At 47.1% G+C, this 26710-nt stretch overlaps 1 protein-coding gene across 1 annotated transcript in view; it reads left to right on the forward strand.

Annotated features, from left to right (window-relative positions):
* Positions 1 to 376: 376 nt before the first annotated feature.
* Positions 377 to 26710, forward strand: part of LOC137532679 (proline-rich protein PRCC-like) — a 31226-nt gene continuing 4892 nt past the window's right edge. The window contains exons 1-4 of the mRNA XM_068253483.1: positions 377 to 2250; positions 10753 to 10800; positions 17836 to 18408; positions 24893 to 24994. Coding sequence (XP_068109584.1) covers positions 757 to 2250; positions 10753 to 10800; positions 17836 to 18408; positions 24893 to 24994 — 2217 coding nt within the window. The 5' untranslated portion in view covers positions 377 to 756. The remainder of the gene's footprint in view (positions 2251 to 10752; positions 10801 to 17835; positions 18409 to 24892; positions 24995 to 26710) is intronic.

The raw sequence follows: 26710 nt of genomic DNA on the forward strand, positions 1-26710 counted from the left end.
CATTCAGCAGAGTTACTGAGCTGTGCTTCTCTGCCAGAAGTTTCCCATTTGTTCACAACTACAACAGACAGCCTATAATCAGCAGCACATTGCAGCCAGTAGTGTGCTCCACACATATCTGGCAGTGGCACCCATGTCACCTCTCCCAACTACCTGTCCCTGCATGGCTGGCTCCCCTCCAACTGAGTGATCAATCTCCGCTCTGCTTCCAGGACCCCGCTGCCCGCTGAGAGAGGGGGGCGTGCTGCTCCTGGCTCCACCCCTTTTGATCCGAATCTGTTCCTTTTGGTGATCCGGATGATTCGACTCACAAAAGAGATTAATCGTTCATGATCCGGACAACACTAGTAGACAACCTGACTGTTTCGGCCTGTTAGTTGGGTTGCATTTTCTGATACTAAGAGCTATGAATTATTGCAACCGGTTGCAAAATCTGATAAACAAGTTGCAAAAACGTTCACAGCAGAGGCAATAATTTAGGGATTGAAATATGGGGGAAAGTAAAAAGCAGCGAACTGATCTGCAGTTGTTCTTTGTATTGTTTGAACAATGCCGTGAATTGTATTCAGTAAATAAGAATTAGGTGGAAAGAAATGCCATGATCTCAGGACGATTCAGTGAACAAATACTTCTGTTTTCCTCAAGACATAACACCATACAGACTTGACGGAGTCTGCTCCTTATACTACGCAAAAGAACACAGACAGAGCACTACAACATCCACAATGCCCTACGTGCGCTGGGCGGCCCCGGAGGATGCGCGGCTGCGCAGTGGCCGCTGGGAGTTGTAGTGCGGGCAGGCGCCTTGTTGGGTCGGTAGAGCGGGCGGCAGCATTAGCAGCCATGTCTCTAGTGGCCTATGCCAGTAGCGAGGAGAGTAGCTCGGACACGGAATCGGCCACGGAGCCCAGACAGGAGACTCCACCACCACCTCCTCCTCCACCCGCCCCATACAGCCACCAGGGGGAGCAGGAACAGCAACAGCAGCACAGTCCGGGCTACTATGGCCCCCCAGGAGGTGTGTACGGCCTGCCCTTCCCGCCTGGATATGGCCCCCCTCCTAGCTATGGCGCTCCTGCCTACCCTGCAAGCCCGGGCCCACCTGGCTATGGAGCCAGTTACCCCGGCCTGGGGTATGGAGGTTACCCACCACCTGGCCTTAGCCTGCCCCCACCACAAGCGCCCCCTGGAGTCAGTCTGCCTCCAGGGCATGGTGGACCACCAGGTATGAACATGCCACCGCCACAGGGTGCATCTGGGATGAATCTACCACCTTCCCAGGGGGCATCAGGAATGAGTTTACCACCTCCACAGGGGGCATCTGGAATGAATCTGCCACCTCCTCAAGGGTCACCTGGAATGAACCTACCGCCTCCGCAAGGGTCATCAGGAATGAATCTTCCACCTCCGCAAGGGTCTTCAGGAATGCATCTACCACCACCACAAGGGTCACCTGGAATGAATCTGCCACCACTTCAAGGTGCTTCAGGAATAAGTCTGCCACCTCCTCAAAGTGCCCAAGGTATGAATCTGCCACCACCGCAAGGGACTTCGGGACTGAATTTACCACCTCCACAAGGGGCATCAGGACTGAACTTGCCACCTCCGCAAGGATCGTCACCACACCCACAGGGGACAGCAGGAATGAATCTTCCACCACTGCAAGGTGCCCAGGGTATGAACATGCCACCACCACATGGTGGTCCAGGTATGACTATTCCACCTCCTCCAGTTAGTCCGAATATGAATCTCCCACCTCCACATAATACAACAGGACTGAATTTGCCACCTCCTCCAGGTGGTCCTGGACTACACATGCATCCTCCACAAAACACACATACCATGAATTTGCCTCCTCCACAAAGTGGGCATGGACTGAATCTGCCACCTCCACAGAATAGTTCTGGTTTAAACCTACCTCCCCCTCAAACTGGTCTTGGCATGAACCTTCCTCCTCCTCCTCAATCTGGTCCTGGACTCAGTTTACCTCCACCAATTGGTGGACACACAATGAACCTTCATCCTCCACAAGTTGGTTCTGGCCTTGGTCTGCCACCACCTTTGAACATTCCCCCTCCTCAGCTTAGTCCGAAATCGGCATCTGGGGTTGACATGCGAATACCTCCCCCAAAACAGACTGGTCATGGACTCAACCTTCCTCCCCCTGAGGGTGAAAATTTGGGAAATTCTAAATTGAAGAAACGGTCAGAACCTGTGAAGATTAGCGTCCCAGAGCTTCACACTGGTGATGTAAGCATGCAGGAATAAAGCCTGTTCAAACTCGGGGAGATTTCTGCAAATAATGTTATCAGACATTTCTTGTAATAATCAGGTAGTATTTCAAGTGATCTGACAGGCAAAAACGATTCACGCTTTGATTAGCATGAGGAATTGGCTTGGGTCCACTAGAAATCAAAATTGCGAAATCGTTTTTTGTGGCGATTGTTGCAATTTTTTCCAGAACGATTTTGAAGTGTTTTTGAATTTAGTGCTAGCGATTTGTATTGTGATTTCTTTTAGTGCAGGGCTTTATGGATACAGCAAGTGGTTTTGGTTAAGTAAAAGCCTTGCATAAAGTGCTTTGTATAGCGATTGAAAAGTATGGAGCAATATGGAAGCTGCTATATTTATTTCCTTTCAAACAATACCAGTTGCCTGGCAGCCCTGCTGTTCTGTTTGGCTGTAGTAGTGTCTGAATCGCACCAGTAACAAGCATGCAGCTAAACTTGTCAGATCTGACAATAATTTCAGAAATGCCTGATCTGCTGCATGCTTGTTCAGAGTCTATGGGTAAAAGTATTAGAGGCAGAGGATCAGCAGGATAGCCAGGCAACCGGTATTGTTTAAAAGGAAATAAATATTGCATCCTCCATATTTCTCTCGCTTCAGTCGTCCTTTAAATAGATTGTGGCAATTGGCAGTAACCTGACAGACATGTGAACTGTCTTGTTTTTGGTCCCTTCATAATGCTTTGCAATGTGTCATGGTAGGGCTATATCGTATACCCTGCCATTGGTTACTGAAGTGCATTATGGAAGGTAATGCAGATGCTCTGTCATTTATGCAGGTTTAGGTCCCCTTCAATGTGTACTGGGAAAGAAGGGGGGTGGCGGCAGATGGGACAGAGAGGCATGTTCTCTGCTCCATGATATGCCTCTGTCCTCCCCATTCCAGTGCCACTCTCCATCCCACATACTTCACCCCCGCTCCCCCCCAGCGCCTCGCTATGATCCCCAAAATTTGCGACGAGCTGCTTGTACTCCTGCAAAATTCCTACTTGGGCTGTAGGAACGCCCTTTCCCCAACTCTGGCTAGCTCTACCTTTACCTCACCTCTTCTACATTCTGGCACACCTTTCCCCCGCCTCTGTGCTCTGTATTAAGACGCACAGAGCCAGAGCCGCAGTGTTGTAACAACATTTTTTTTAAATTTATTTTTAACCTTATGTCAACGATTGCGGGTCATGGAAGGGGCGGTAATTGATGCTACCTGATCCAGCTAGCCCCCTGGATCAGGTAGCATGTTTTTTTATATCTCTATATATATATCTATATCTCTATATCTATCTATCTATCTATCTAAAATGCCCACCTCAGGTTTTTTTTTTAAAGTAGAAACACAGATGCAACTTGCACTCAATGCAGGCCGCCAGATATTCACACTGGATGCTGAAGGATACAGTGCTCCCTGCAAACAGTCTTAACCTCTTGAGGACTGCAGGGCTAAACCCCCCTAGTGACCAGGCAATTTTTAGTTTAAAAGGCCACTGCAGCTTTAAGGCCAAGCTGCAGGGCCGCACAACATAGCACACGAGTGATTTCCCCCCCCCCCCCCTTTTCTTCCCACCAACAGAGCTCTCTGTTGGTGGGGTCTGATCGCTCCCCCCATGTTTATTTTTTTTTTAATAAATATTTGTGTTGCCTTTTTAAAAAAAAAAAAAAAACCTCTTCCCACCCCTCCCTCCCCACAGCCGGCCAATTACGGCAATCGGCTGTCATAGGCTTCTGCCTATGAGAGCCGATCGCTCTCTTGTCCCCCAGGGGGACAGCCGTGTCACACGGCTGTCCCCAGTGCAGCGCTGCTGCTGATCGCAGCGCTGCACAGAGTAAATAGACGGCGATCACGCCGTCTAACAGTCTCCCGAGCGGCAATAGCCGCTCGGAGACTGAAGGCGGGGCGGAGCTCCGCCCCCCAAGCAGCTGCGCGCGCGATCTCCTGCGAAACAGAGCCCCAGGACTTTACGCCAATTGACGTTAGGCGGTCCTGGGGCTGCCGCCGCGGCCACGCCTACTGGCGTGACGCGGTCGGCAAGAGGTTAAAGGGAAGGTTCAGGGTGGCTCTTAAAAAAATAAAAATGCCCATCCACTTACCTGGGGCTTCCTCCAGCCGTGGGCAGCCAGGACGTGCCCTCGGCGCCGCTCCGCAGGCTCCCGGTCCCCTCCGGTGGCCGACCCGACCTGGCCAGGTCGGGCTCTTCTGCGTTTCAAAATGCGCCTCACGGGGGCACGCTGACGTCATCGGACGTCCTCCGGGCTGTACTGCGCAGGCGCAGTAGTTCTGCGCCTGCGCAGTACAGCCCGGAGGACGTCCGATGACGTCAGCGCGCCCCCGTGAGGCGCATTTTGAAACGCAGAAGAGCTTGACCTGGCAGCCGGCCTGGCCAGGTCGGGTCGGCCACCAGAGGGGACCGGGAGCCTGCGGAGCGGCGCCGAGGGCACGTCCTGGCTGCCGACGGCTGGAGGAAGCCCCAGGTAAGTGGATGGGCATTTTTATTTTTTTAAGAGCCACCCTGAACCTTCCCTTTAAGGTGCGTACACACCTTTGACTGATGTCGTTGGTTGGGGTTTGGGACTTTACCCCCTTGGTTGATATTGCTGGGCCGGCCTGTACAGACCAGGGCTGTGGAGTTGGAGTCGGAGCAATTTTTGGGTACCTGTTGTCAGAGGCTTCATGAACTGAGGAGTCGGATGATTTTTGTACAGACTCCACAGCCTTGGTACAGATGCGTGTCAGCTGTGTAGCTGACAACGTGTTCTGTTGCCATGTGGGGGGCTGAGTGATGATGGAGAGGCGCGGTTTTCACGTCACAGGTCACTGGGCAAGTCAGATCGTGTGCGGACTTTGGTCAGGGGCTACTGTACACACAGGGCTGTGGAGTCGGTACAAAAATCTTCCGACTCCTCAGTTTCTGAAACCATGACTCCGACTCCGGGTACCCAAAATTGCTCAGACTCAGACTCCTCGACTCCGACTCCTTAGTCTAATACTTAACAGTGCCGTGGATTTTGTACAAAAATCATGCGACTCCGACTCCCAGGGCTGTGGAGTCGGTCCAAAAATCCACCGACTCCGACTCCTCAGTTTAGGATTCCACCGACTCCACGACTCCGACTCCTCTAATTTGCATATTACAATTTTGTTGATTAAAAGTATGTAACATGAAATTCGTCTCTTAACTGCCAACGCTTAGGAATTTTACAAGACAATTGAAGTGAGAAGGATATGTAGACTACTATATTTATTCCCTTTAGACTAAAACTAGTCCTTGGTAAGAGTACTTGTAAAAGGTACAAACCGGAACAAAGAACATCTATCAGGCCCTAGGCAATGTAAGTGTGGGTACATGTAAGAATGATGTGCAGGTACTCTGCAGGGGAATAAAGAGATTCTTCCTCTATTACACATTCTTCATGCACAATCTGAACAAGGTTTATGGGTGACAGATAACACCTCTGTGTTCAATGTGCACAGCATTCTCAGTGGATTCCCTGCAGCTCTGGGGGGAGTGCATATGTAGAGTATAGTACTACTGTGTAACAAAGTAAACCTGAGACAGATGAAATTAAAGTTTTATACATACCTGAGGCTTCCTCCAGCCGCCTTCAGGATAATCAGTCCCTCGTTGTCCTCCTCCACCACCTGGATCTTCTGCTATGAGTCCAGGTACTTGAGCCAGTCAGGCGCATGCACACACTCCGCCGCCAGGAGCATACTACACCTGTGCAGCACTATTGCGCAGGTGCAGAATGTTCCTGGCTGTGGGAGCGGCATGCGGCCGGACAGCGCTAACTGGCTGAATTACCAGGACTCATAGCAGAAGATCCGGGTGGTGGAGGACAGCGAGGCACTGATTAGCCTGAAGGGGGCTGGAGGAAGCCCCAGGTATGTATAAAACTTTACTTTTCATCCGTCTCAGTTACCCTTTAATTTGTAGTCACCAAACCAAATTTTAATAACATATCAAATTATTTGATTTCATCAGCAAAGGGAGTGCATACATTTGCATAAATCAGCATCAATGCAGAATTATTTCCATCTCGTTGACCATCTCTATTAGTGACACAGCTACACATCAGGCTTTATTCTTACAGCATAGATGTTATTTAGTATATATAAGAGATTCCTGTGCACACATCATATATACAGTCACAATCAGATCTGTATATCTGACCTTAAAAATATGGGGACTGCTTTATTGAAGCAGCACAAGTAACTAATTTTGATTGGTTTATTTCATTTTTGTGGACTAAGCATAGCTATTACTGTATATATACATTATTTTTAATGACTATTATCTGAGAAATAGAACATTTTATCATATTTTCTATTTTAATTACAGTTACAAATTCATTAGGAGTCGGAGTCGGTGCATTTTTTCCCGACTCCGACTCCAGGCACCCAAAATTGCCCGACTCCACGACTCCGACTCCACGACTCCGACTCCACAGCCCTGCCGACTCCTCAGTTTCTGAAACCATGACTCCGACTCCGGGTGCCCAAAATTGCCCTGACTCTGACTCCTCAGCCCTGTGTACACATGCCTATCGGCTGGGGCGGCCATTACCTTGTTGATTGAAAGTACGGTATGTAACAAAAGGCATCACTGCCGAAGCTTAGGAATTGTAAAGCCATATTAAAATGGCACGGTTAGGGTTGCGAGCCTGTGTACACACCCCTGACTATTGGCTGAGACTTTTATCGGCTGCCTTAGTCGACTTTAGTCAGGCGTGTGTACGAGGTGAGCTAAAAAAAAATGGGGGGAAAAAAAGTAGGCTACCTGATCGTCGGGGCTGGGTCACGACACTGCACTGAGAAAATGAGTCTCTCATAGCGTGCAGGGAGGAGGGAGAAGAGCAGGAGGCGCGGCCAGGGGGAGAGAGCTGCCCAATGGCAGCTCAGCAAACCCTGCAGGAACGCCACTGGCGGGCGGTTTGAACAGGGAATTCCTCTCCCCTGTGTTTACCTCTGAGTTAGCGACAAAACTTGAGGGGGGGGGGGGGGCAGTGGGGTGGCATAGAGCCTTTTATGGGGCATAGAACATACCTCTGTGTCCCATCTGCCCCCCGAAGATCCACCTCGGGTTCTCTTTTTAAAACTTACAGCCTAATGGGGGCCACCCACTGGCCGATATGCCAGCAGATCCAATTGCTTCAAATTAATCTGCTGGTGATTGACTGACCTCTTGGGTTTGCTGAGTGATTAGCAATTGCGATTTGTTTATTTTTTTCGTTCTGGTAGTGAAAAAGCTACAAAATCGCTTTTGCATAACGATTGCAAAGCGATTTTGCAGCATCCATAGCCATAAAAACAGGAATTTAGACTCACTTCAGAGTCTCTTTTATAGACTCTGCGGAGAATCGAACGCAAAAAACGTATCATGTGTTCTCAGCATAAGATAATTGCAGGACACAGCTGGTGTCTATGACCAGGTACTTAAACCAGAGACGAAGCACCGCATGTATTTTACCTTATAAATCAGTGGGAACATGACAGTAAACACCTAATCTGCTCTTTGTTTCATTGTTCTCTGTTTAATCTGACTGTTATCACCTCTGATAAAAAACCCCAACTGAGCATTCAGTCTGGCTTTGCTACGGAATGATTATAGCTGAGTGTCTTCTCTGGTGTCTTTTCAAGCCCAAGCCTGCCCCTTGTGGCTCTGCTATAATGACTCAGCTATAATTATTCCCTGCAAAGCCAGACTGAGTGCTCAGTCCGGGATTCTTATCACAGCTGATATCAGACACTTTTAGCAGTGAGGATGAAATGGAGAGAGCAGGGTAGGTGTTTTCTCTAATGTTCCCACTGATATATATGGTAAAATACATGAGGGTGCTTCGTCTCTGGTTCACTTTAGAGTAACTGTCGGGCATAAAATAAAAATATATTCTTTATTTTTATCTGGTAAACAAGTAATAAAGATGCTAATCGGGCAATCCAAAAGTTAAAATCACTATTACTTTTCTTGTTGATAAATTATCATTCCCCAGTTTAAATGACTCTTATTTGGTACACAGAAAATTTGGTACACAAAACAGAAGTTGCAGGGCATGCTGGGTTGTCTTGTTTTGCTTCTCTATGTCCCCCTCAGACTTAACCTGCTGAGCGGTCTGGACGAGCTCAGCTCGTCCAACACCGCCCGAGGCTGCCGCTCAGGCCCTGCTGGGCCGATTTTAATGAAATAAAAAGCAGCACACGCAGCCGGCACTTTGCCAGCCGCGTGTGCTGCCTGATCGCCGCTGCAGCGCGGCGATCCGCCGCGTGCAGCGGCGAAAGAGGGTCCCCCCAGCCGCCCGAGCCCAGCGTAGCCGGAACAAACAGTTCCGGCCAGCGCTGAGGGCTGGATCGGAGGCGGCTGACGTCCATGACGTCACTCCGCTCGTCGCCATGGCGACGAGGTAAGCGAAACACGGTAGGCCGCTTATTGCGGCCTTCCGTGTTACTTCTGGCCGCCGGAGGCGATCGGAAAAACGCCTCCGGAGCGCCCTCTAGTGGGCTTTCATGCAGCCAACTTTCAGTTGGCTGCATGAAATAGTTTTTTTTTTTTATTTAAAAAAAACCCTCCCGCAGCCACCCTGGCGATTTAATCAGAACGCCAGGGTGGTTAAAGAGGATCTGTAACCTCAAAAAATCCCCTGGGGGGTACTCACCTCGGGTGGGGGAAGCCTCCGGATCCTAATGAGGCTTCCCACGCCGTCCTCTGTCCCACGGGGGTCTCGCTGCAGCCCTCCGTGCAGCCGTGACGTAATATTTACCTTCCTGGCTCCTGCGCAGGCGCTCTGACGGCTGTCGGCTCCGAACTACACGGAAATACCCGATCGCCGTCGGGTCTGCTCTACTGCGCAGGCGCAAGTTTCCGGCGCCTGCGCAGTAGAGCGGACCCGACTGAGATCGGGTATTTCCGTGTAGTTCGGAGAGGAAAGCAGCCACAGCGCCCCCGCTGGAGCCAGCAAAGGTAAATATTGAAATTACAGTCGGGCCTGTCGCCGGCTGTTCAGAGGGCTGCAGCGAGACCCCCGTGGGACAGAGGACGGCGTGGGAAGCCTCATTAGGATCCGGACGCTTCCCCCACCCGAGGTGAGTACCCCCCAGGGAATCTTTTTCATGTTACAGAGTCTCTTTAACTAATGCAGCCTGATTGGCTGAAGCCTCTTTCCCTCCTGTTTTCCCCTTCCACAACTCTCTGATTGGCCAAAATTTCTCAGGCTGAAACAATGGACTTTCTATACTGAAGGGCGGGCAAATCAGGCAGAGGAGACTAAGGGCGGATATTACATCACGACTGGCTTCAAAATAGCCACAGTAAATATGGAAACTGTCTAGAATAGGATTCTCTACTTTTCCTTTATAAAATTCACAGGAATCCTAATGTGAACAGTGCAATACATATGTTATGTAAGTATAGCAAGTATTTATCTACGTGTGTGTGTGGGTGTATATATATATTATAATATACACTAATATATATTTTTTCCTGAGATAGTATGGCTGACAGCTCCTCTTTAACCTCCTTGCCGGTTATCCCGAGCTGCGCTCGGGGTAACCCGCGCAGGAGGATTGCTCAGGCCCCGCTGGGCCGATTTTTCACGAATTTTATATATATATATATATATATAATCTCGATTGCCGCCGCTTTTTTTTGCATAACTCGATCGCCGCCGCTACCAGTCGCGCCGCGCCCCCCCCGACCCCTTGCGCAGCCTGGGCAATCAGTGCCAGGCAGCGCTGAGGAGTGGATCTGGACTCCCTCTGTAGTCCCGACGTCATCACGAACGTCGCAATGGCGACGGGGGAAGCCATGCAGGAAATCCCGTTTAGAACGGGATCTCCTGCTTGCGCAGAGCGCTGGAGGCGATCGGAGGGGGGGGGGGGGTGCCGCTACTCAGCGGCTATCATGTAGCTGGCGCTAGGCTAGCTACATGATTTAAAAAAAATAAAAAAATTCAAAAGTGCTGCGCTGCCCCCTTGTCGCAATTATTGGAATGGCAAGGGGGTTAAAGAACCCAATCATGCACAAAATTAAGGGTAGATTATGCAGATTACCCTTGAAACTGAACTTTTAAAATAGAAGAAATACTTTGTTCAGCTGTAAACCTAGCCATGCAGGCTTAAAGTGGCTATAATGATCGGATATAGAGGCTGCCATGTTTATTTTCTTTTAAACCATGACAATCGCCTGGCTTTCCTGCTGATCTTTTTTTGGCTTCAATAACATCTGAATCACCTGAATTGGGCTTGTGGCTAGTCTAGTCAGGCTATAGTGCGCATACTACTCTTAAGCTGAAACAATTGTCCATGTTTGTTTTGAGTAAAAATCCAAGGTTGGCAAATAGCAAAATTGCAGCATAAATAATGAACTGTAAAATGTGGTCATTCACTCCTTTATAATGTGGATTCCAGTCACTCAGGTCTCTGTAGTATGAGAGTTTATTTGACCATGTCACTAACTTGCTTCCCTTTTTTATTCTTCAGTCTGATTCAGAGGAAGATGAACCATCCCGCAAGAAAACGACCAGTCGGGTAAGTTTCAATCTGAGGCCTTCAGAGAGCTCCCCTATCCCAGATGAAAGTGTTAAAGTGAACCTTAAGTCATAAAAAGTAGGGTTTTACTCACCTGGGGCTTTCCTCAGCCCCCTGCAGCTGATCGGTGCCCTCGCTGTGTCTCTCTGATCCTCCCGTCCCTGCCGGCGACCACTTCCTGTTTCGCCGTCAGGACCCGACAGGCATGGAAACGCGAGGAGGCCGCAATAGCAGCATAGGGGGCGATATTGTGGTTGGGAACGCGAAGAATCCCTCGCGTTCCCATGCCTGTCGGGTCCTGACGGCAAAACCGGAAGTGGTTGCCGGCGGGGACGGGAGAATCAGAGAGACATGGCGAGGGCACCGATCAGCTTCAGGGGGCTGAGGGAAGCCCCAAGTGAGTAAAACTAATTTTTTTTAAGTGACTTAAGTGCCTCTTTAACCTCTCTGGCGGTTTATTTATTTTGCCAGGGAGGCTGCAACGTGGTTTTTTTTTTAATAAAAAAAAAAATATTTCATGCAGCCAACTGAAAGTTGGCTGCATGAAAGCCCACTAGAGGGCGCTCCTGTTGCGTTCTTTCGATCGCCTCCGGCAATCGAAAGTAACAAGATAGGCCGCAATGAGCGGCCTATCTTGTTTCGCTTTTGTCGTCGCCATGGCGACGAGCGGAGTGACGTCATGGACGTCCTGACGTCAGAGCCGCCCGATCCAGCCTCTAGCGCCGGCCGGAACTGTTTGTTCCGGCTGCGCTGGGCTCGGGCGGCTGGGGGGACCCTCTTTCGCCGCTGCACGCGGCGGATCGCCGCGGAGCGGCGGCGATCGGGCAGCACACGCGGCTGGCAAAGTGTCAGCTGCGTGTGCTGCTTTTTTCAGAATTGAAATCGGCCCAGCAGGGCCTGAGCGGCGACCTCCGGCGGCATACCCCGAGCTCAGCTCGGGATTACCGCCAAGGAGGTTAAGGTGCCCATACATCTAGCGATGATGGGTAGATTTCCACCAAGAGACAGCTCTCTCTCTCTCTCTCTGATCAGAGAGACATCTATTGGCTGCTCATACACCGCAGGCTGCAGTGTTCTCCCCAGGCTCTTAGCCGGGTGCTCCACCCCACTAGTTTTGGTGAGCACCCGGCTGTCATCGGCTCACCTTCTTCTATGCTGTAAGCAGAATTGTGCAGAGAAGCACCGGCCCTGCATTCTCTCATCTCGCCCCACCTGGCTACTTTTTCATGCCACCCGGCTGGAAAAAAATTCTGGGGAGAACACTGGTCTGATTCCTGATTCATTTCAGCATGAATCTTTCAGGCTGGTTTCACACTGGAAACCAGCATCAGCGATGCGGTATGTCACACCTGACACATTGTACCATCAAAAACAGGCCTTCAGGGAACACTGCGCTGTTGTGCGGTGTTCCTGTCTGGCCGCTGGCCAAGTACACAGAAGCATATTATTATTATAATTTTTTTTTCAAGAATTATGCATTGCCATAGACTAACATGACTTCCAGGCCGAAGCACCTCCCCGCAGAATCCGTGCGGTAACGTAGTTTGTCCCAGTGTCAGGGATGCGGCTAAAACCTCACTTCCGTCGTGTCACGCTGTAACGTAGCAGTATGAAAGTCTCCATAGACTTTCATTGCACAGTGGTGAGGTGCGGTACAAATACCGTACCGCCTCTGTGTGAAATGGCCCTCAGGAATCGTCCTTGTGACACCACCTGTGGCCGCATTTCCCCCCCCCCCCAAATGTTTTATGTGTTGCCCATGCACACCGTCCCCGAGTGTCCACACTGTATTTCTGCATTGGCGCCACATGTATAACACGTGAGGCACATGTCTTTCATCTCACCCCAGTGCTCTACATCTATATATTGGTAGTCACATGGCGCGCCAGTGAATTGATACAGCATGGACACTTTGGGCGGGGGGGGGGTCAACGTGACATGTAAAGTATAACATTTAGGGGGATGTGGCTGGGTTACCACTGCTCACTAGATCGACCACATCAGCCCGAGATTTCTCAGCATGTACAATTAATACATTTAACCATTTGGACCCTTCATTAGTGGAATCATTGATCAGGCATGGTTGTGGCGGCACCGATTTTCATATGATTCGATAATTATTGAATCAGATGGTCGATCGGCCCCAAATTGACAAATGCTTTGGCACCTTAAGTGTTGGGTTTTTCATGCCTGGGTGTTTCCCTTACTTAAAGGGACTCCGAAGTGAGAGGGATATGGAAGCTGACATGTTTATTTCGTTTTAAACAATGCACATTGCCTTCCTGTCCTGCCGATCCTCTGCCTCTAAAGGTGGGTACACACGTCAGATAAAAGTCTTTGAAATGAAAGATCACAGACCAATTTTACCCCCTTTCATGTAGTATGAGAGCCATACTCTACACAGTCTATTCTATGGAGATGAACTCCTCATCAGATAAAAATCTTTGCAAGATGCTGCACACAAAGACCGCTGTACACATGCAACAGATCAGTATCTGCAAAAGATCTGTTCCTGCAAAAGTTCCATTCCTGCAAAACGCATTCATAGTCTATGATATATGCAGATCTCATACACACCTTGTTTAACGGACAATTATCTGTAGATCAGATCCACCAGGTTGGATCTTCAGATCGGCAGATAATTGTCTGATCTGCAGATGAATGTCCCTTAAACAAGGTGTGTATGGGATCTGCAGATATCATAGACTATGAATGCATTTTGCAGGAATGGATCTTTTGCAGGAACAGATCTTTTGCAGATACTGATCTGTTGAATGTGTACAGCATCTTTGTGTGCAGCATCTTTCGAAGATTTTAATCTGATGGGGAGTTCAGCTCCATAGAATAGACTGTGTAGAGTATAGCTCTCATACTACATGAAAGGGGGTAAAATTGGTCTGTGATCTTTCATTTTCCAAAGACTTTTATCTGACGTGTGTACGCACCTTTAGGAACAAGCATGCAGATCAGATGTCTAAGATTAGCTGCATGCTTTTCAGGTGTGTGATTTAGACCCCACTGACCAAACAGATCAGCAGGATTGCCAGGCAACTGGTATTGTGTAAAAGGAAATAAATATGGCAGATTCCATAGGTCTCACATCTCCGGTTCTTTTTAAGTACATTATAGCTTATCAGTAGGAAGAAATTGTACTCCAATGATGTTAAATTCCACAGTTTTGCGTCTTGTGTTGACATTATGCGTGTTTTAGTGGAACAGGTGAGCTAAAACACATCACTTTTCGGGGTGCAATTGTATAACTGCAAATACATTTTACTTGTCTTTATTTAAACTTTCCAGGCCTTGTTTAAAGCCACATCTATCTTTTCTTGGGGGCATTCACACTAAGCATATTAGATATAACAATGCATTACCATATGTGGTCCCATTGGCCATACAATTGTATTTGTATATTACACATCTTTGCGTAGTTACAGACCATTTTATCCTAACACAGTGCATTTGTGGATTATGTGTTCGAAAAGGCATGTGTTACAATGCACTTGTTCATGCAATGAAATAACATATGTGTTTTTAAATGTGCACACTGTGTGCTATTACACGACGCATAAAGCGTGAAATTGAAGTATGCCTGTAGTCTTGGAAAGGATAAGTTAGATACTTGCCGTATTTGCTACTTCTCCACAAAAAATGGGGAGAAAAGGTCCCTGCGTCTTATACGACAAATGCTGGGAGTCCCCGACTTATGAACCGCCGACCCACCGCCACATCAGGGACTTCCTGCATTGTCCCTGTGTGTGCCCTCATGAGTCTCTGCTTCCACCCATGTGTCTCCGCTTCCCCCCTGTATCTCCTGCTCCCCTGTGCGTACCTAGTGCTGATCGCATCATTAGCAGAAGCTGTCACTAGGGGAGCTGTGCAGGAGAGAAGAGGTCTATGTTCCCCGTGGGTGCCATGGATAAGGTGAGACATGCTGTCGCTACACTGCTAATTATTCATGGGGGAGGGGGAGCAGACACACAGGGGAGATGAGGACAGAAGGGTATACAGGAGGACACCACTTGGGGAGAACATCTACAAGATGCTCCTGGAATATTGACGCACCAGGTTTAGTGTGTGTGTGTGTGTGTGTGTGTGTGTGTGTGTGTGTGTGTGTGTGTGTGTGTGTATATTATCTTCCCCTGGTTTTTGCCCTCTAAACCTAGGTGCAACTTATATTCCAGAGCGTCTTATATGACTGCAAATGGAGCAGTTCCACCCCCTATAAATACACAATGTATACAAAAGTCCAAGCACAAAGGAAGGGTTTTTTAGAAGGAACATAATGTAATTTTTTATTCTTGAAGTCACAAAAGTAGCAGATGTTAGATGTGAATACACTTCAGAGATCCCATTTGCAAAAGAAACTGCCTGACATTGTGTTTCACAGCCAAAAGCCGCTTCCTCAGAGGCGTACAGTGTACATGAACATCAGTTGGAGGTCATAGAATAAGTATGTAACCGCAATCTGTGACTTAGGCCTCGATTCATAAAAATGTGTTCGGTGAAGTAAATCAGTGCGGAGAAACTCCGCGCTCGGTATTTCAGACTTCTGGGTGGTCATTCATAAAATGTTGCCAGTTGCGATAGCAGAGCGGAGATTTCCCGCTGTAGGCAGGCGGTAGGCTGTTTGGAGCCTTGCGGAAACACAGAAGCTGGCTGAGTTCCTCAGTGCGCTGCTCTCTCTGCTGCTGCTTGGGAGGTCTGTCCCATTGACTTACATGTACTCCGCACGCTTCTCGCTACATCCGAGCAAGCGGTATTTCCCGTCCGCATACCGCTTGCTCTAATTTTTATGAATGGACATTTTGTTACATTTCCGCCTAGAATCGCCGCACAAGGCGGTGATTTATCGCTCTGCTCCGGAATGTCAGCTCCGCATACGGAAACAGCCTTTATCAGTGTTCTCCCCAGGGTCAAACAGGTGGGCGGGCCGCCCAGGTAAGATCAACTACCGCCCGGCTGGCTGCGTTCCCAGCTGTCATCATCGCGTGGCCGGCTATCGTGCTGCCACGCAAACACCAGCGCGGCTCCCGAATCTGCACAGCTCTGTGCAGAGTAACAAAGTTGCCGTTTACCCGCAGCGTGTCCATCCCCCTCCGGTGCAATCAGGCTCTATTAGCAGAGTGTACGGCGGAAGCTTTCACTCACCGCTTCTCGCCGTAAGGATTCCACTGCTTGCCTGTTACCGGCTCACATCTATGATTCCCTCTAGTGGCGAGGCACCACTGCATACTGCATAGCGTCATAGATGTGAGCCAGTAACAGGCAAGCAGGGGAATCCTAACAGCGAGGAGCGGTGAGTGAAAGCTTCCACCGTACACTCTGCTAATAGAGCCTGATTGCACCGGAGGGGGACGGACACACTGCGGGTAAATGGCTACTTTGTTACTCTTCTCTGCCGGGGGATGTTTAGAAACTCGGGGGGATGAGTAGAGGGGGCGGGACATCTCATACATCAGCTCACTGAGCTGAGATTCTGCCCCGCATTTGGCAGAGGGGGCACTCGGGGATCAGGGTTGCACTGGAAATATGGCTGGAGTCACTTGTGGGGGTCCAGGCTGCCATGGATCTCATGGCTGGAGCAGCAGCAATGGTATTACCAGCAGGCGAGTTGTCAGGGGCTAGTTGGGACTGGGAGCCACATGGTATTGCAGCAAAAAAAATTAAAAAAAAAAATTACAGAACAATTAAAAAAAATAAAAATACAGAATAATTTAAAACAAAAAAAAAATACTGCAAAACCCCCCACCCACCCCCTCCTCTGAAAACAGCAAATGTACATGGATGAGACCTAAAGGACGAGGGGGTTGATTATTCAAAGGAAATAGCGCAAGCAACCTCCCGTTGTTTGCGCTAATAAATCGACGCAACTTAATTTTGTTTCCCTGTACGTGCACTAGTGGCAGCGTTGCGTGCGTAACCAAGCAACGGCCGCAGCTTTCAAAGGCCGCACAGTTGCTTAGTTATGCACACTACGCGAACACTAATGTGCGTAGCATGCAGGGAAACAAATTAAGTTGCGCTGATTTATTAGTTACTTGTGCTATTTCTTTTGATGAACTGGGACAATGTAAAAGGAGTGATGCTGTCACTGAGAATCAACCCCCTTCCCTTTGTAACAAACAGTAAAGGTGGCCATAGGCAATGATGGGCAGATTCGCCTAAGTGACAAATCTCTCTCTGACCGAATCTGATTAAAGATCTGTCAGCTACCCATACACTGCAGGCCAATTCCTGATCAATTTCATGCAGAACTCGATCAGGAATCGGCCTTGTGATGCCGCATCTGCCGCCTACCCTCCTAATGTGCAATGTGCCCCCACCCCTATAATTTACCTGACCGTGTGCACCGCTACCTCCAGGCTGCGTCATTCATCCATACACATGCCCCACGTGGTTGCCAGCGTACACATGGGCGCATGTGTGGGACATAATTAGTGCATATTTAATTTTCCACACCGCCAAATTTCCCCGTGCTGCCCCACCCGACTACTTTTTCATGCCACCCGGCTGGGGGAAAATCCTGGGGAGATCACTGCTTTATGAATACACATTTTGTTCAGTGTTCGGTAAAGTCGGCTGTTTTCAGCATTTCTGCATGCGGGAATGCTTTATGAATCGAGGCCATAGGGTAGAAAGCAATCATTGGCGAGTCAGCGCTGAAACCGGCACGGAATAGAGATGGAAGATTTGTGACTTGAAGAATAAAGAATAACATTTTGTTCCTTTGTGCTTGGACTTTTGTATAAATATAGTACCTTGGTAGAGGTAAGCCTCTGGAAAATCTAGAGGCTTCCCGTGTCCTCCACACCATTGCTACTGGCCAGGACCCTCTAACAGTGTGCAGTTGTGCTCCACTTTGTGAATGAGTGTGTCCGTACCACCCCTACGCATTTCATGAATTTTGCCAAAGGTGCACTGCTCACTATGTACTTTGCGAGCGTCCCTTGAGATGGTCCTGTCTTGTTACACGACTGGTATATTTTAAACCCAATTAATTGATTTTGTTTTGTATGCATCTGTTGCATGCAGGGTTCCAAAGAAGGCTTTGGGTTGTCCTCTTTACTCCCACAACCGAAGAATGCCACCAGTGGAGACGCCAAGCGCCAGCTTCTCCCCTACAGCTTTTTAAAGAAACCATCTGACACTCCCAGTGAGCCCAAACTTCCAAAAGTGCTCCAGATTTCCAAACCCAAGCTAACTGCAAGTCCTGAGGTGTCCCATACACCATCTCCCTCCGCCATTAAAGCAGCAGCAAAGAACGCCGCCCTGCAGGTCACCAAGCAGATCACGCAGGAAGATGAGGAAAGCGATGACGAGTTCCAGCAAGGAAATTTCTTCTCATTGACTGATGAAAATCAAGCTGCTGAAGCTCCAGCTGAGAGCTACACTTACCCCCTTCCACCAATAAATGATGATGGACCTCCAGGGGTAGATCCTATGCAGCTACAGAATGATGCAGCAAATGCACCTCTAGAGTTCAAGACAGCAGCAGGTCCAAACTTTAACCAGCAGTGGTCGGGAATGCCAGCAGAGGGCTACAGTGCGCAGCAGTACAGCCAGTACTCTGACTACAACAACCCTTCTGGAGCCGCCTATTATCAGGTAGGTCAACCCCATTTGCTATTTTAGCCTTTTTTGGTACAGTTATACACTTTCTTTTCTACCAGCCTTTCTGTGATGTTCTCATTTGTACATGTTCTTTTCCTCATTCAAAATAAACCACACAACTTTTAAACTCTTGAGGACTATGGGCTTACACCCCCCTAATCACCAGGTTATTTTTTTACAATTCCGCACTGTGTAGCTTTAACGCTTTATTGCGCAGTCATACAACTTAGCACCCAAATGAAACTTACCCCCTTTTCTTTCCACCAAAGAGCTTTCAGTTGGTGGTATCTGATTGCTGCTGCGACTTTTTTATTTTTATTTTTTTTTTATCAATTTTTTTTTCTTCCCCCTTGAGATCCACCATCACAATCACCTCTCATAGGCATCAGCCTATGAGAGGGATCAGATTGTGAGCCACTCCAGGGTACAGCTAAGTGACAAAGCCGTCCCCTGTAAAACGTCCTGTAGCTGCCACCCTCCCATCGGCGTTAGGAGGTCGGGAGGGGTTAAGATTTTTCCAGGTCTTATTAGATACTGATAGTTAAAAACAGAAAAAAAAGTTCAGCTGGAGACGCACATGCTCACTCACTCAGGGTTTGTTCACAATGAGTGCTTTGAGATTTGAGAGCGTTTTTAAAAAGTGCTTTAAGGCTACTTACACACCAGGACGTTGCGTTTAGGGGACATCATAGAGCACATAACGTGCCCCTAACACAACGCCTGGTGGTGTTGGAGCAGGACGCTACAAAGAGCCGCGTTACAAGCAGCTCTTGGTGCGCCTGCTCTGTCGGAGGCGCTGCGGAGACCACGTGAGCGGAGCTCTCCGCATCACGTGGTCCCGCCAGCCAATCAGCGGCCGCTCCAAAGTGTAAACACTGCAAGTGCAGTGAATGCCAAGTAGCCATGTGCCTGGCTATGTAGCGGCCTCTCCCCGGCTCCTCTCCGCCCCTAAAATAAAAAAAAACACCCGTGCTGAGCATGTGCAAACAGCGTATAAAGTACTGCATGCAGTACGTTGTCTTGACGTGAAGCGTTACTGTGTAACGCAACATGGGCACTGTGAACAGCCCATTGATTTTCCATTGCTGTGCGGTGGGGGTGCGTTACAGGCTGCTCTAATGTGCGCCTGTAACGTCCCACTGTGAAAGCAGCCTAAAAGCACTTGTACAATGAATTTCAGTGTGTTTTCTCACATGAGCGATGAGCTTTCTTTCCATGCGGATCCTGCACTATTTTCTGAGCGTTTGCATGATATAGGAAAAGTGCTTTAAAAAGTGATTTTGTGAGCGCTTTTCATTCTAAAGTACATTGACCACTTCCCTACCACAGGTTTTTCCCTTTCAAGACGAGCAATTTTCACATAACGCTCCTCCCATTTATTTGCCAATAACTTTATGACTACTTATCACACTAAAATGATCTATATATTATTTTTTGCGGGACAAACTAGGCTTTCTTTAGGCAGTACTTTTTGCTAAGAATTATTTTATTTTACATGCATTTTACAGGGAAGAAGAGAAAAATTGCAAAAATTTATAATTTCTCAGCTTTCAGCCATTGTAGTTTAAAAATAAAATGTGATATTGTAGATAAAACAGACACATTTTATTTTCCTATTTGTTCCATTTATTAGCATTAAATAACATTTAAATTGCGTAAAATATCTAGTACAATGTATGGCGATATTTTATTTGGAAAGAAAGGTGTATTTTTTTCAGTTTAGTGTTTTTTTTTAATACTATAAAAATAAGACTTGATTTCAGGGCTGTGGAGTCGAAGCAATTTTGGGTGCCTGGAGTCGGAGTCGGGAAAAAATGCTCCGACTCCTAATGAATTTGTAACTGTAATTAAAATAGAAAACAGGATAAAATGTTCTATTTCTCAGATAATAGTCATTAAAAATAATGTGTATATATACAGTATATATTCAGTAATAGCTGTGTTGAGTCCACAAAAATGAAATAATCCAATCAAAATTAGTTACTTGTGCTGCTTCAATAAAGCAGTCCCCGTATTTTTAAAGTCAGATATACATATCCGATTGTGACTGTATACATGATGTGTACACAGGAATCTCTTATAGCGCAGCGCAGCGGCCAATGTTAGAAATGTTATGTTTACGCCGTCTCGCTGCGGCCAAATTTATTACAACTTGCTTAATTTAATTAAATATAGCCGGCGGCAATGTTATAGATGAAGCCGCCGGCTTTCGCACTGCCTCTCTCCTCTCCCCCCCACCCTCTCTCTCCTCTCCCCGCCTCCCATACAATAAGTAGCAGCCGGCGGGGACACGCGTGTCCCGAGAGTCGTTCGTCCTGCAGAGCGGGTGCTGGCAGAAGCAATGTCTGCAGCCTCCCCGCTCTGCTGCCCCTGCTGTGACGAACGACTCTCCGACTGCTACTTATTGTAATGGGAGGCGGGGAGAGGAGAGGAGGGGGGGGGGGGAAAGGAGAGAGGCAGTGCGAAAGCCGGCGGCTTCATCTATTACATTGCCGCCGGCTATATTTAATCAAATTAAGCAAGTTGTAATAAATTTGGCCGCAGTGAGACGGCGTAAACATAACATTTCTAACATTGGCCGCTGCGCTGCGGCCACTTTGCACATTGGCCGGCCAGAACCCGAAGTGGCTGGCCAGAACGCGAAGTGGCCACACTACGGGTTCTGGTCGTAACATATATACGAAATAACATCTATGCTGTAAGTATAAAGCCTGATGTGTAGCCGTGTCACTAATAGAGATGGTCAATGAGATGGAAATAATTCTGCATTGATGCTGGTTTATGCAAATGTAGGCACTCTCTTTGCTCATGAAATCAAATAATTTGATATTTTGTTAAAATTTGGTTTGGTGACTACGAATTAAAGGGTACCTGAGGCTAATTAAAAGAAAAGCTTTATACATACCTGGGGCTTCCTCCAGCCCCCTTCAGGCCATTCAGTCCCTCGCTGTCGTCCTCCGCCACCTGGATCTTCTGCTGTGAGTCCAGGTAATTCAGCCAGTCAGAGCAGTCTGGCTACGTGCTGCTTCCACAGCCCTGGAGCGTTCTGCACCTGCACAATAGTGCTGCGCAGGTGCAGTACGCTCCCAGGGGCGGAGTGTGTGCATGCGCACTACACCAGACTGGCTCAAGTACCTGGACTCATAGCAGAAGATCCAGGTGGCAGAGGAGGACAGCGAGGGACTGATTAGCCTGAAGGGGGCTGGAGGAAGCCCCAGGTATGTATAAAACTTTAATTTCATCTGTCTTAGGTTTACTTTGTTACACAGTAGTACTATACTCTACATATGCTCTCCCCACAGAGCTGCAGGGAATCCACTGAGAATGTTGTGCACATTGAACACAGAGGTGTTGTCTATCCCCCATAAACCTTGTTCAGATTGTGCATGAAGAATATGTAATAAATAGAGGAAGAATCTCCTCATTCCCCTGCAGAGTACCTGCACATCATTCTTACATGTACCCACAGTTACATTGCCTAGGGCCTGATAGATGTTCTTTGTTCCGGTCTGTACCTTTTACAAGTACTCTTACCAAGGACTAGTTTTAGTCTAAAGGGAATAAATATAGTAGTCTACATATCCTTCTCACTTCAGTTGTCTTGTAAAATTCCTAAGCGTTGGCAGTTAAGAGACGAATTTCACGTTACATACTGTTAATGAACAAAATTGTAATATACAAATTAGAGGAGTCTGAGTTGGTGGAATCCTAAACTGAGGAGTCGGAGTCGGTGGATTTTTGGACCGACTCCACAGCCCTGCTTTATTTACAAAAGCAACTGTAATATACCCTCTTGACATACATATTTAAAATGTTCCTAAGGTAACTATTTAGATTTTTTTTTTCTTTTAAGACATTTCTGACTACTAAGCAGAGAGGCTACTGCTGGTTGTTTTGCTCATGGGAGAGCAACGTTAATAGGGGCACTAGAAACAGACCCATGAAATAGGGGCATGTAATATACAGTATACGAGGCAACAGGAATAAAACACACAATGAAAACACTGTTTAGCCATGTCCTATAACTACGCCCACTTTTTAAATCCCCACCCCCTGGGTAATAAAACCACTAATTACACTCTTTATAAACCTTTTATTCCCTCTATCTTCAGAAATGTTTTTATCACAATTGCAGTATTAGAAAAAAGTAAAAATTAATAAAGCAGAAAAATATACCTCTATTACCATGTATAGTAGCAACAACACTAGTTAAATGTTACAATAAATGGGATAAATAGCTAAATATAATTTGTGTTGTTTATCTCCAAGTAGCAATTCTTAATTTAAAACAATGGGTTAAATCAAGGTCTTTCCAGTTACTCTCGCTTTCCTGGCACCCAAAGAAAGAAAGAAAACAATGTGTATATATAATTTAGGATTTACGTATATGTATGCTGCCAATAAGCTGGGCGCAGCGTGAGCCAAATGACAGAGTAGCTCGGAGGGAGGTGTAATTCGGGGTCCATCGATTGTCGGTGCCCCGGATTACCCTTACATGCCTCACGCAGTATCAGGGCTGTGGAGTTGGTATAAAAATCATCCGACTTCTCAGTTTATGAAAACTCCGACTCCAGGTACCCAAAATTTCTCCGACTCCTCTACTCCGACTCCTTAGTCTAGTTTTTATAAAGTGGATTTGGTTCAAAAATCATCCAACTCCTCAGTTTATTGAAACCACCGACTCCAGGTACCCAAAATCGCTCCGACTGCTATGGGAGTGCAATTACTGCTATGGGGTGCCTAGTTTCAGTGCTGTGCGCTGAAACAACCTGCTTCGTCATTTAGGTATAATAATAATATTTTTGTAGCGCTTTTCTCCCTAGGTGCTCAAAGCACTGTCATCCTGCATTCTGCAGTCTCACAGGCTCAAGGAATGAGGTGAGATTTTAGCCTTTTCTTAAAGCTGTCTAGAGAAGGAACCTTTTGCACTGATTGTGGAAGTGAGTTCTTAGAGTAGGCGCTGCATAGGAAAAGGTCTGTGTACCAAATTGTTTTAGGTGGAGCGGAGAGTCAGTGGATGGACAATATAGTTCCAATAGATCCTCTATGGGCTTTGGGACCCATGTGAATTTAGAGCCTTGGGTGTCAGAAGGCAGATCGTAAAATTGATTCTCCGTTTTACTGGCAACCAGTGAAGAGTTTGCAGTACTGGGGAGATGTGTGAGCTGCGGGGGGGCATTGGCTAGGAGACTGGCTGCTGCATTCTGTACTAGTTGTAAGGGGCGCAGAGCTTTATCCGGGGATGCGATGAATAGGGCATTGCAGTATTTCAGGTGGAAGGATGCAAATGCATGAACTAGAGTAGGTAGGTCTTCAGCAGGGATAAGGTGTTTAATTCTCGCTATATTTCTCAGTTGGAAGAATGAGAATTTGACGATGGCTGATAACTGCTACATCTCTCTGAGCTCTATACCATATCCTGCTGCTCTTGGCAATCTAGTATCTAATTACTAGAAACTGTGGAGTGTCATTGGTTTGTGGTTAAGAGAATTGAGTTTCAAATCAGACTGGTACAGACAGGCCTGGATTTAATCACAGGAGCCAATAGGCACAGATGTCCTAGACTTTGCCCTCCATGAACCTACGAACCCCCACTAAACTGCACCGCAAGTGTGCTGGCTGGCCCAGCTGTCACTCCCTTTGCCATCATAGTTAGCTACAGATGTCCCTTAGTATTAGGTAGCTAGAAGAACCCTTAATATTTAGAAGCTAGTGGTGCCCCTGAGGGTAGGTTTCCACTTGTGTGGCTCGATTTGCTTGCGGAAAACGCGTCAACGAATCCGCATACGGTTGCAGACTCGTTGATGGTTTCATGCGGATTTTCACGCGGAATTGTTTGCGATTTTAACCATGTCAATGCCAGCAAGCATTGACATGGGTTTTTAAACGAAATCGCACGCGGAAACGCCGGGAAAACAGCAAGAATCAAGTGCTTGCGGTTTTCCTATTTAGTTACATGACCGATGATTCGCGTGCTGGTGTGCGGCGTGCAAATTCTGACGGCTCTGCTGTGCAGATTTTTTCTGCAGAGCGAGCCAAACAGAATTCCTCACAAGTGGAAATTGCGCCATCCACTTGTATTGGTTGAGCGAATCTGCATGCAGGAAACTCATGCAGATTCGCTCTAGTGGAAACGAGCCCTCACTGAAGGGAGATCTTATCAGTGGAATGCTGATAACTAGGTGAGTAACTTCTCATTTATGCCCTGCTCTGGACGCTGCATAGGGAAGGAGAGAGGGAGGCACTAGGGGAGGGGAGTGAGCCGCCTTTCCATCATCAGGCGCCTGTAGGCACATGCCTACAATGCCTTACGCCAAATCCAGCCTGGGGTATAGATGGAAACTGTCATACATGCTTTAAAATATGTGTAGAGCCCAGTTGGAGCACCAGAATTCTTGTGCTTCTACTCTGTAAATATCCTAGGTTGATCATATTCTTTGACATTATTCTACCCGTAAACACCTGTTCTTTTCTCCAGCCGGATTATTACAGCGGTGGATATTATCAGGATCCTGAGCAGTCTTCAGTGACACAGCGAGAGGTCACCGCCACCAGTGATTCTTTCATGGATGATGAAGCGGTGAGCTTTATGGTTTTATTTTACCCGAGGAAAGGAAAGTTTTTTTTTCATTTACATTAGATTACATTTAAAGAAAAATGGGGGGGAAGGCTGCGCATCCCTAAACACATGCTGCAATTGAATGGTTAATCGCATAGGCATACACCGCCTCCTATTAGACTGAAAAATGCATGCCCTGCATCCAAAACAAATGCTAATATTTATTACACTAGGACCTAACCTAAATGTAATACCTTGGGAGCAGCTAAGCAAAAAAAAAAACAAAGCAAAATGTAAGTTATACATTTTTTTTTGCTTAGCTGCTCCCAAGGTTTTAAATTTAGGTTAGGTCACTTGCCCGGAGATTTGCCTCACCGTGGCGCAAGTGTCTAGTATTTTACACTTTGCATGCAAACCATATTGGAAGCTAAAGTTCCTCCTAGTGTAATAAATGTTAGCATTGTTTTGGATGCAGGGCATGCATTTTTCAGTCTATTAGAGGCGGTGTATGCCTGTGCGATTAACCATTCAATTGCAGCATGCGTTTAGGGATGCGCAGCCTTCCCCCCCATTTTCCTTAACTGCAAGTATATAACTATCAGGTTAGCTGCTCCCAACCCCTCCTCCTGAGTTTCCTGTTTGCATGATTAGTAGCAGATTTGCATATGATTTGCATCTGAATTGAATGCGAAGTGTGCAGGAAGCCTATTTAGGTGCTGCACACTGAGTTGGTGGTCATTTCAGATGCAGCCTAAGGGTGCATACACACATCAGACTATAGTCTTTGGAAACTGAAAGATCACAGACCAATCTTACCACCCTTCCTGTAGTATAAGAGCCATACTCTACACAGTCTTTTCTATGGAGCTGAACTCCACATCAGAAAAAAATCTTTGCAAGATGCTGCACACACAGATGCTGTACAGACACAAAAGATCAGTATCTGCAAAAGATCTGTTCCTGCCAAAAATCCATCCCTGCAAATTGCAATGATAGTCTATGAGATCTGCAGATCATCATACACACATGATTTAACTGACATTCATCTGCAGATCAAGCAATCGTCCACAGATCTGAAAATCCATCCTGGTGGATCTGATCTGCAGATGAATGTCAGTTAAATCATGTGTGTATGATGATCTGCAGATCTCATAGACTATCATTGCAATTTGCAGGGATGGATTTTTGGTAGGAACAGATCTTTTGCAGATACTGATCTTTTGTGTCTGTACAGCATCTGTGTGTGCAGCATCTTGCAAAGATTTTTTTCTGATGTGGAGTTCAGCTCCATAGAAAAGACTGTGTAGGCATGGCTCTCATACTACATGAAGGGTGGTAAGATTGGTCTGTGATCTTTCAGTTTCCAAAGACTATAGTCTGATGTGTGTATGCACCTTTAGTGGTATGCGCTGGCGTTCTCCTCGCATTAGATTACATTTACCCAATGGTTACCTGGTCACTGTCTTCCATGGTGATATCTATAATGCAAAACCGTAGTTTACCAAAACAAAAAACGCCAGATCTAGCAGGGACTCTGTATTGGATTCAGCTTCACACAATTACAAGAATCAGCTGGCTGTCTGGACCCCACTTTCTCCCTCACTTATAGGAAGTGCAAGGACACACATTATGCCTGGTACACCACCATGCAATTTCCCGTCAGATGGTCTGGTAGAATCGTTAATTTCGAACCAGTCTGATTTGATCTTCAGTCGTTTTTCTCATCCATTTTGTATA

This window comes from Hyperolius riggenbachi, chromosome 9, assembly GCF_040937935.1.
Source record: "Hyperolius riggenbachi isolate aHypRig1 chromosome 9, aHypRig1.pri, whole genome shotgun sequence".
Taxonomy (NCBI): domain Eukaryota; kingdom Metazoa; phylum Chordata; class Amphibia; order Anura; family Hyperoliidae; genus Hyperolius; species Hyperolius riggenbachi.